The sequence below is a fragment of the Myotis brandtii genome, unplaced genomic scaffold (assembly GCF_000412655.1).
Source record: "Myotis brandtii unplaced genomic scaffold, ASM41265v1 scaffold421, whole genome shotgun sequence".
Classification (NCBI taxonomy): Eukaryota; Metazoa; Chordata; class Mammalia; order Chiroptera; family Vespertilionidae; genus Myotis; species Myotis brandtii.
In genome coordinates, this window is record NW_005366140.1 from 1,263,824 (window position 1) to 1,273,992 (window position 10,169).

A 10,169-nucleotide genomic window follows, 5' to 3' on the forward strand; every position below is an offset into this window, starting at 1 on the left:
ACCTGGTTGACCTGTTTTATCGGGTCAATGGGAACAGATCAGGGTAGAGGTGGGGTGGACTTTAGCCGGGAGGAGTCAGGAGCTTCTCACAGTGAGAGCACTAGAGACCATCTGGCAGGGGTGGGCGCTGGGTCTAGCCCCAGAGCTCAGTGTTGTTGAATGACTGACTGAGCAATTGAGTCAAACATATCAGCAAGTGATGGGATAAATCATATAGTCAGAAAGGGTTGACAGGTGCCCCCTCTGTAGCTGGCCCAACTTTGATAATAATCTTTTCTGAGGAGTTGGAGAAGGCTTCCTGGAAGAGGAACAATGTAGATGGACCACGAAGGATGGGTAGAAATTTGCCAAGTGGAAAAGAAACTTCTGGAAGGAGTTTCCAGGAGATGGAAGCAGCTGGGGAAAGAGCCTGGTGATGGGAGAGGGCAGTTTAAGGAAAGGCATTTCTGAATGGACAGACACATGCTTCAGCCTCGTCACCTGGAGCCTCCTGGAGTCTGCTCTCGCCCTCACCAGGAGGGGGTTGGGTCTCAACCCTGGCTCTGGCCTCTCTGACTTCGTTTTCCTCTTCACAGTCCCCTTGGGGTGGCCTTGATGAGTGCCCTGATCCTCGGTCAGCTCTTTGTGGCTATCTATAGCTTGTCCCGCGGGGAGATCTACTACGACCCACACTACGCTGGTGAGTTAGTGGGAAGGTCCTAGGGAAGAGAACTGTGTGAGCAACAGCTTCTCCATCACACAGGGGGTCCTTGAAGGGCCTCCTTCATCAGGGTGGGGGTCCTTGAAGGGCCTCCTTCATCAGGGTGGGGGCCCTTGAAGGGCTCCCATCGGACTGGAGATCTTCAGGCTGGAAAACTGTTGACAATGGAACCTCAGAGGCCCTCCTGTTCAGACTTGGGGCTCCTGAGAGTGCGAACTGTCTTCCCATCACTCTGGAGTCTCCTGAAGGCAAAGGCAGGGACTGTGCATCTCCCAGGCCGGGAATCCCAAAGGCAAGGACTGTGCCCCCCCTTGAGGGAGGGTGGTAGTTCATGTGACCTGTGGAGTGGGAACTGGGAGCAGTTGGGCACCGAGTCATAGGTTGGATCTGGGTCCCCGCTGCAGCATCAGGCCCCACCCATTCCCAGGTCTTCCCTGAACACTCTCCCTGCAGTGTTTGCAGTATTTGCCTTCACCTCGGTGGTGGACCTCCTTATCGCTCTCCAGGAAGATGGCTACATGGTGGGCTTCGTGGAGTTCTACACCAAGGAGGTATGTAGGGGTTGGTCTAGGACAGGGGTCCTCAAACTTTTTAAACAGGGGGCCAGTTCACTGTCCCTCAGACCGTTGGAGGGCCGGTCTATAGTTTAAAAAAAAAACTAGTCGGCTGCTAAGCAACAGGCAGCGGCGGCAAAAACACCTGGCGGGCCGCATGTGGCCCGCGGGCCGTAGTTTGAGGACCCCTGGTCTAGGATGCCCCCTGCCTGGCTATGTGTCTGATCCCTGCACCTGCTTCCACAGGGTGAGCCATACCTACGCACTGCACACGGAGTCTTCATCTGCTACTGGAATGGCATCGTTCACTACCTCCTTTACCTGGCCATGGCTGGTGCCATCCACAGAAGGTGCGAGGGGTGGGTGGAGTGCACCTGGGCCCTGGAAAGCAGGCCAAGTCCTCAGGTGGGGTCTCAGACTGAGGTGGAGCCAGAAGTAGGGAAAATCAGGAGGCCTCTTTACGGCTCCAGCCAGGTGTGACTGGGAGAAGGTTCTGGGGAATGTCACAGGTGACTGGTGGTTGGCTCTCTTCTCTTACCACTGTGCGCCTGGGCCGCCACTTCTGTCCTTGACAGAAGGTCTTACTGTTTATTCTCTCATTCAACTTCCCTTTCATCCTGAGCAAAACTGGGAAAGACCAAAGCTGGGGAGCCCAGGGTGCACCCTGGGCCCTGGCTCATGCTCTGAGACTGGGGGTAGATATCTATCTACTGGTCATCCCTTCATTCCCCACCCAGGAAGAGGTACCGGAACCTTGGACTGTATTGGCTCGGGTCCTTCGTCATGAGCATCCTGGTGTTTCTCCCAGGAAACATCCTTGGTAAGTACTTGGCTTTGAGGAATCCTACCTCCCTGATCTGGGTCACTGCCCTGCACCTAGAAGCCACCACGGGGTCCTCCATCCCCTCCCAAAGGTCTGAAGAGGGCCCCACATGCCTGTTCATGCATGGTCTAAGCCAGTGGTCAGCAAACTGCGGCTCTCGAGCCACATGCGGCTCTTTGGCCCCTTGAGTGTGGCTCTTCCACAAAATACCACATGCGGGTGCGCACATACAGTGCGATTGAAACTTCGTGTCCCATGCGCAGAAGTCGGTATTTTGTGGAAGAGCCGGTATTTTGTGGGAGAGCCACACTGAAGGAGCTAAAGAGCCGCATGTGGCTTGTGAGCCGCGGTTTGCTGAGCCGCAGTTTGCCGACCACTGCCCTAGGGGACACTTTGCATATTAGCCTTTTATATATATAGATTCTGATTTGTTTGCTGGTAAGAGGCTAGTTTCCCATAAATATCTATTAAGCGACTTCTCCAGGCCAGGCCATGTGCTGGGTCCAGGGCACTGGTGTGTAAAGCAGCTGCAAGTTTTGTGCTTTCATGGAATTTGCCACCTGGTAGGTGTGGTGTCTCTCAGGGTCCAAAGAGGAAACAGAATCCGCCCCTGCCCCTCTGCCCGGTAGTCCCAGTGAAGGGGTTTTCAGGAGGAACTTCCTTGAAGAGGTGTAGCTAGAGTTAAGGGGACACACAAGGGATGGGGGACCCAGGAGCCAGCAGCAGTGGAGAGCCCTTCTCCCCCGTGAGCGGAGGAAACGGCATTGCTAGGGCCATGAGAGCTGGACCTGTGGAGGAGGAGCTGCCTGGCTAGAGGTGTCACAGTGGAGGGACCCAGCCACTGGCCAGAGATAAGGGACCCAGCCACTGGCCAAAGCAGAGAGGGAGCTGGGGATTAAGCACCTGGTCCTCTTCCTCCTCCCCGCCTCGGAGTTCCTGCTGGAGGCTCCCATTGGCTGGAAGCAACAGGAACCCAGAAGTTCTTCGAGTCTGACCTGAGTGTTTCACCACTAAGCCCCATTCCCTGTAGCCTTCTCCCCAGCTTTGAGATCTGTGGCTTCTCGGCCAGAGGATAGAACCAAGGCTGGAGGAGGGTAGAACGAGGGGTGTGAGCCCTGTCTGGGAGGATGGGGAAAGCTTTTGGTGGGAGGGATATTTGAGGTGGGTTGTTGGTTTGTCTGTTGGCCGCAGGTGGTGCTTGACTGCCCCACAGATGCCTGCTTTGTCTATATTTATCAGTACGAACCATACCTACGGGACCCTGTGGCCTACCCAAAGGTGCAGGTGAGAGGGCAGGTGGGAGGAAAGGACCATGTATAGGGGTCCTCTGGGCTTCTTTGAAGCAGGTGCCTAAAACACAAGTCCAACTGGCAGAAGCTCAAATGGAATTATTGTCCTATAAAAAAAGTATAGATACAGTCTCAGGTATGGCTCGATCCAGGAGCTCAAGGAGAGCTCTGGCTCTGGGCTCTGCTTTCTTTGCATGGGCTCCCCTCCCAGGTGGTCCCTTTGTGGAATGGCAGAGAGAGCCTTGGGCAGCGCCAGGCTTCCTTCTGCCCTACTTAGCTACCCCAGAGGAATGTGAGCCTTTATCTCCCCAGAGCTTAAGCACAAGGCTCAGGCAGGCTCTGATTGGCTAAGTTTGAATCACATCCCCATCTTGTAGCTGATCATTGTGGACAGAAGTGAGGTGGGGGGCAGTGGGAAGGGTGGGGACCCCCAAAGGAAATAAAGGTGCAGGTTGCACAGGGTAGGATGTGCAGAGAGCCTCCATCCTGGGTGGGGTCTGAGGCTGGCCAGAGCCTCCCTGGGGTTCCCACCTGAGGGGTCTCAGGAGACCTATCGGGGGCATCTGCTCATCATATCTGCTCATCACAGATGCTGGTGTATATGTTCTATGCATTGCCCTTCTATGGCCTGGCTGCCTATGCCCTTATCTTCCCTGGATGTTCCTGGCTACCTGATTGGGCCTTGGTGTTTGCTGGAGCCATTGGCCAGGTGAGGTGGGGGTGGGGTGTTGGGGGTCAGGTGCATAAGAAAGAAAGTTTCTGCCTACCCATCAATTTCTTTTGTGCTCTCCCTGGGCAGGGTGATGCTGGGCCCCTGAGAGGCCCCAGCCCCAGCTCAGTACCCCAGGATTCCTTAGTCTGGAGGAGAAAGAGCCAGACACAGACCATCCCCAACCCCATGGGGTCAGAACTGAAGAGAGGGAGAGGGAGAGGCTGAGAGGGATTACAGAGGGGACAGATTTCTTAAAAGAGGGGGCATAGGAACTGGGTTTAGACATATGGGTATGACAGCTCCAGGCAGGGAAGGACATTCGGGAATGGGAACAGTATAAGGAAAGGCACAGAGGGGCACGGTGATTTAGCAGAGCCATAACAAGGGTAAAAGCAGAGGCTAGAGAAATTGGCAGCTAGATGCTGAGGGCTTTGAACTCTGACCTTGGGGGCTTCCGTGTAGAAAGATGGAGAACAGTGGGAGGTATTTGAGCAGTGGAGGACCGTCAGAGCTAGGGGTCTACTTCTGGGTTCCTGATGGGGTATGATAAAGGCTGGGCCCAGGTCAGAGCAGTGGGAATCAGGAGGACATCGATGGTATAATCAACAGAATTTGTGTCAAGGGCAGCTGTCTGGGTTGAGGAAGAGCTGGACAGAGAGATAGGGTGTAGGGTCCAGCAGACACAGTGGACATGGTTCTGGTTAGGCAGCTGGGGAGAAGCTCACAGACTGATGTACAAGACAGACAGGACCCGTAGGGACAGGGATATTTAGAGACAAACAGATGGACTGGAAAGAGGAGACAGGCAGGTCAGCGGAGCCAGCAAGATGGGGCCAGGGACTGCTGGGCTCCCCAGGGTGGAATGTTGTTGATGCTGGGACTGGTTGTCTCCCAGCCCCTGACATCTATCCTCCCTGCGTGGCCATCAGGCGCAGTTCTCACACATGGGTGCCTCCATGCACCTGCGCACACCCTTCACCTACCGTGTGCCGGAGGATGCCTGGGCCTGCTTCTTCGTGTGCAACATGCTGTATGCCCTGGGCCCGCACCTGCTGGCCTACCGCTGCCTGCTGAGGCCAGCCTTCTTCCAGCGCCTGCCACCCAGCTCCCAAGTCCTCCACGAGAAGCAGCACTGAGGGGGCCTGTGGGACGCCCCAGGACTCCTTTAACACACCCAGCGGGCCCTGCCCCAGAAGGATGGGTTGGGTTTTTTGGAGGCAGGAGGTACACCCATGGTGTCTTTGTTTCTGGCTCTGATGGCTTCAAGGCCAGCTGGTGGGTTGGGAACCCAAAGGCCGGGTGTTCAGGCAGAGAGGGCCACAGCCACACTCAGCTGTCACTGCTCCCCAACCTCTGTGGGTTCTTCTCCTTTGCCAAGTTTATCCTTTACCCCCAGGGATCCTTTTGCTAAAAGCCCTTCTGATGCCTAAAATGTTGCTGCCTGAGTGATTCAGGGGGCAGGGGTGAGGGACTGTCTTTTCAAACCCCACAAAGGCCCACCATCACTGCCAGTGTGACTGTCAGGGACAGAAGGTGCCAGACAGCAGAAGCCTGTCTCCGGTTGGTGCGCACAGCTCCACTTTCCAGGTGGGGAAAACAGACTTGGAGAGGATCCGAACCTGCCTGGAGTCACAATCAGGACAAGAGTCCGAAGCCCTATTTCTGCTAATAAATTATAATGAATACTGTGGCATCGTTATTACGCACCTACTGTTCACCATGCCAAGGGCTAACCTCACATTATCATATGCTGGATCTCACCCCATATTCCAGATGGGGAAACTGAGCCTGCAGGAGACAAGGGTCCTGGTCTGCGGGCACACCTCCTGGATGCAGCTGAGCTAGGGACCAAGCCTTGGCCACTTCAACCACAAAGCCCATAGTCCTGCCTTTGCTGTCGGGTTGACTCATACTTTGGGGAAACAGCCTGGGGAAGCAGTCAGGGGGGTGGGGGAGGAGCTCATAGTTTCCAGGTTTGATTATTGAACCTGGATGAAAGACCAGGTTCAGGGGTGATAGGCCCAGAGTGCGGTCAGGGGTGTGATCAGACCCTCTTCGACCTACCAACATTTTCTAAGCATCTATTGTATGTCTAGACATTGGATCGTCACCAAAGAATCGGTACTTCATTTCCCAGAGGTGGAAACGGGCTCAGAGAGACCAAGCTCTCTTCCAAGGCCGCACAGTGGGTGAGGGGCAGAGTTGGACTTGGATCTGTTGCTGCATGAGTGGGTCATTGTCGCGGGACCCCACCACGCAGTGAGCACCTTTTCGGTGCCAGAGCCCAGGACGACGAGATGGCCACTCAGTGACAAACGGGAAAACAGACCTGCAGACCAAGCTCCTTCCCCAGGCTACTCAGCTCCCTGCCCCTGCAGGGTATCTGAGGAGGAAGACTCCACCAGGCCCCTCGCCTCGGTTTTAAAGATGCTTAACCTGAGCCCCAGAGAGGTTCCTCCGCAGGCCCAATCAGCCAGCAAGAGCAGGGAACTCACTCCTCTCCCGTGTTCCTCCCCACACCCGCGCCCGGGGTTCCTTTCAGCGGAGCGCGCGCCTCCGCTTTCCCTTTAACAACCCCCCCAAACCCCGCCACCTTGTCCGCCTCCCTCCTCCCCTTGCAGGCAGTCACCGGGATTGCGCTGCCCCTGAGACCTGCCTAGTCCTTCCTCTATGTGCCCGGAGCGCAGTCCTGCCGCGTAGGGTCTGCCCGGCGGGGGCCTACGGGCAGCATGGTGAGTGGGGCCGCGGCGCGGGTCCCCGTAGGTCCCTCTCTGGGATTCTAGCTCCGTGTCTACGTTCCTCCGTGTTTCTCTCTCCAGTCTCTCTCCCGCTCCGTTTCTCCCATCCCCTCGGTCTCTTAACCTGCTTCTCGAACTCTCTGCGTCTCCGTCTCTATCCCTCTCCGTCTCTCCCTACTTTTCTCTCCCTCTCGGAGTCTCTCTGTCTCTCGCTCTCCTAATGGCTCCCTCTTGTCTGTCTGTCTCTCCCTCTTGCTCGCTCTCCTCTCATCTTTTTCAGTCTCTGTCTCTCCCTCTTGCTCGCTCTCCTCTCATCTTTTTCAGTCTCTGTCTCTCCCTCTTGCTCGCTCTCCTCTCATCTTTTTCAGTCTCTGTCTCTCCCTCTGCATGTTTCTCTCCGACTTTTCTTCCTCTTCTTTCTCCCTTTTGCTCTCTCTCCTCTGCCTTCATCTCTCCCTGCTTTTCTCCCTGTGTCTCTTTCCCTTTTCTCGCTCTCTCTCTCCCTCTCCTTCTCCCTCTCTCTTTCTCTCCTTTTCTCCACGACTCCCCCGCATCCCTAACCCCCACCGCCCGGCCGGGTTTGCTGCAGTCTCCTGGCGCACGAATAACCTTGCCGCTGCCGCTGCTCGACTCCTCCCTCCTCTCGCCTCCTCTGCCCAGGTCGGAGCGAAGGGGGCGGGGCTGGAGCCCCCGGAGTTGAGGTTAGGGGATCAGGCGGGACTAAGAGAGGGTGCGGTCAGGCGGGTGGGCTTTGTGCAAGAGAGAGCGTGTGACGTCCCAGGAGAGGGAATGGGGAGGGAGGGCTTTGCCAGCCTTCCCGGGGGACTCCTCTGGGACCCTAGACGAGGAGGAGGCCTGGGCCCGTGAGAAGCGAGGGGCTAGTCCTCCTAAAGGCAAAAGCCAGGAGGTTGGACTGAGTGTCCGATGCCCCCAGGTGTGGGCTCGGGCGGCCCTCGGTCCCTGCGCGCTCTGGGGAGTCTTGTTGCTCGTGGCCCCCGCAGGGGCGCAGCGCGGCAGGAAGAAGGTCGTGCACGTGCTGGGTAAGTCAGAGAGCGGTGGCCAGGTGTGATCGCCAGGGTGCATGGAGGAGGGAAAGGGGAGGGCACTGAGCGGTCCCGAAGGCCACCGTCCTCCCCCCCAGCTCCTCCCCCTCCCAGTTCCCTCCCTGAGCCTCTCTACCCATCTGAGTTACCCCCACCCAAGTTTAATAACCACATCCCCTTCCAGGATCCCCCTCCCCAGGTTCCCTACCCCACCCCTAGGACTTCATCTGAACCCTCCTTGGTCACCCACAGAGGGCGAGTCGGGCTCGGTGGTGGTGCAGACAGCGCCCGGGCAGGTAGTCAGCCACCGGGGTGGCACCATCGTCTTGCCCTGCCGTTACCACTACGAGGCAACCGTCCACAGCCACGAAGGTGTCCGTCTCAAGTGGACTAAAGTGGTGGAGCCGCTGGCCTTTACCGATGTCTTCGTGGCGCTGGGCCCCCAGCACCGGGCGTTTGGCAGCTACCGAGGGCGGGCCGAGCTGCAGGGTGATGGTCCCGGGGACGCCTCCTTGGTTCTCCGAAATGTCACGCTGCAAGACTACGGGCACTATGAGTGCGAGGTCACCAACGAACTAGAGGATGACACGGGCATGGTCAAGCTGGACCTGGAAGGTGACCAGCCTGAGGGCAGGATGAGAGGCATTTCTCAGGGAGGAGAGGGGAGGGAATTGCAAAGAAGAGAAACCAAATCCTTGTCCTGAAGGAATTTAGAGGCTTGGTGGGGTAGTTTGATTCACGGTGGTTATTGCTACCCAGGGACACTGTAACATCTAAAAGGAAGTTGCTGGTGGCATCTGGTGGGTAGAGGCCAGAGATACTGTGATATATACCACAAAGCACAGGACAGTCCCCCAGGGCAAAAAATGACCCAGTCCAAAATACCAATAGTGAGGATGTTGGGAAACCCTGGTGTAGGATTCAGGCACAGTAAGATCCAGGCACTCATACCATGTCAGGAGTCCCTCCCTCAGCTTTGACTCCCTGGGTGGGCTTTCCTCTTGCAAGACGAAACTAAAAATTCTAAAAATTCGTGCCAGGCTTCCACCCTCCCAGCTTAGCAACTGATTTCCTAGAAGTCCCAGACTTGTCCCTCATTGGGCTCAGCTTCTGAGTCATGTGCCCAGCTGTGGCCAGAAGATGGGGATGCTCTGATTGGCTGACAGCAGAGCTTGGAGGTGGCGTTTCTATCTGAAAAAATTCCCTTCCACCTGATTTGTCTTCTTCAGTCATTTACTAGTAGAAGATGCTTGGAAAGATTTTGGGGCCTTCACTTGCCAACTTCCCAATAATAGTAAATAACACAACAATAGCAGCAATTCTCCTTTATTGGGCATTGTCTATGTGCCAGGCACTTGGCTGAAGAGCTCTCTGGAGTTTCTCATTTAATTTTTCCAAAACCCCTGAGGATGGTTCAACTAGCTCAGAGAGGTTAGACCTGTGCCAAGGGCACATGATAGTGAGCAGCAGAGCCAGGACTTAAACCCCAGTCTGCCAGGCTCCAGGTCTTCTCCCTGGTTGGTCCCTCTTTGCCTCCTCCCTGCACCTGCTGAGAGTGCCCAAAAAACCCCCAAGGTCCGCCCTTCAAACACAGACAGACAGAACACTTGTGAGCTGAGTTGACTGCAAGTCTGACAGTTATAACGACTGACGGTGGAAGGAAAACCAAGGGGTACTGACTGCCCTGGACAGTGCTGTGGATCAAAGGGAGTTTTTGCCCAGGGTCAACCTTTCTGGGGCTCCCAGTGTAGGGGAGCCAGCACTGGACATAGACATTCCCAGCTTTGTGGACTCAGGGCTTGATCAGAAGGAAGGTCCCAGTGCTGGGAGAATGTCAGAAGCACCTAAGACTGAATGGAGGAGGGTTGTGGGAGCTGGGTTTTGAAGGATGAATAAGAGCTCAACAGGTGGAAAGCACATGAGCAAATGTCTCCAGCGGTGGAAAGGGGGTAGACACGATTAAGTATGTTAAGGAGGAGGGTCAAGTGAATCAAGCTTAAGGCAAAGGGAGCCAGGAGGAGTGTGAGCTGGAAAAAAGCATGGTCAGATCTGAGACCAGAGTGAGGGATGGACTGGAAGATCTAGGTTGAAGAGACACAGGGCCCCCCAGTGTCAGGTGGGTGGGGATGGTTGGGAGGGCCTGAGCTGACTCCCCTGTGTTTTCCCAGGCGTGGTCTTCCCTTACCACCCCCGTGGAGGCCGCTACAAGCTGACTTTCATTGAGGCGCAGCGCGCCTGCGCTGGACAGGATGGTATCCTGGCGTCGGCCGAGCAGCTGCACGCGGCCTGGCGCGACGGCTTGGACTGGTG

At 56.1% G+C, this 10,169-nt stretch overlaps 2 protein-coding genes across 2 annotated transcripts in view; both read left to right on the plus strand.

The window, feature by feature from the left end:
- Positions 1-504: 504 nt before the first annotated feature.
- Positions 505-5,777, plus strand: TM6SF2 (transmembrane 6 superfamily member 2). Its single transcript, XM_014545798.1, has 7 exons — positions 505-679; positions 1,154-1,251; positions 1,501-1,604; positions 1,992-2,115; positions 3,176-3,361; positions 3,956-4,075; positions 5,008-5,777. The coding sequence occupies exons 1-7, from the start codon at positions 595-597 to the stop codon at positions 5,212-5,214; spliced, it is 924 nt and encodes a 307-aa protein (XP_014401284.1). The 5' UTR covers positions 505-594; the 3' UTR covers positions 5,215-5,777.
- Positions 5,778-7,424: 1,647 nt separating this feature from the next.
- The window catches only part of HAPLN4 (hyaluronan and proteoglycan link protein 4), a gene marked incomplete at its 5' end in the record, with an annotated part of 4,160 nt that continues 1,415 nt past the window's right edge, over positions 7,425-10,169 (plus strand). The window contains 4 exons of the mRNA XM_014545799.1: positions 7,425-7,517; positions 7,751-7,856; positions 8,112-8,474; positions 10,028-10,166. Coding sequence (XP_014401285.1) covers positions 7,425-7,517; positions 7,751-7,856; positions 8,112-8,474; positions 10,028-10,166 — 701 coding nt within the window. The remainder of the gene's footprint in view (positions 7,518-7,750; positions 7,857-8,111; positions 8,475-10,027; positions 10,167-10,169) is intronic.

Coding starts and splice junctions, on each gene's coding strand:
- TM6SF2 (XM_014545798.1), top strand. CDS start 595: ATGAGTGCCCTGATCCTCGGTCAGCTCTTTGTGGCTATCTATAGCTTG. Junction 680..1,153: donor CTACGACCCACACTACGCTG/GTGAGTTAGTGG, acceptor CTCTCCCTGCAG/TGTTTGCAGTATTTGCCTTC. Junction 4,076..5,007: donor TTGCTGGAGCCATTGGCCAG/GTGAGGTGGGGG, acceptor CGTGGCCATCAG/GCGCAGTTCTCACACATGGG.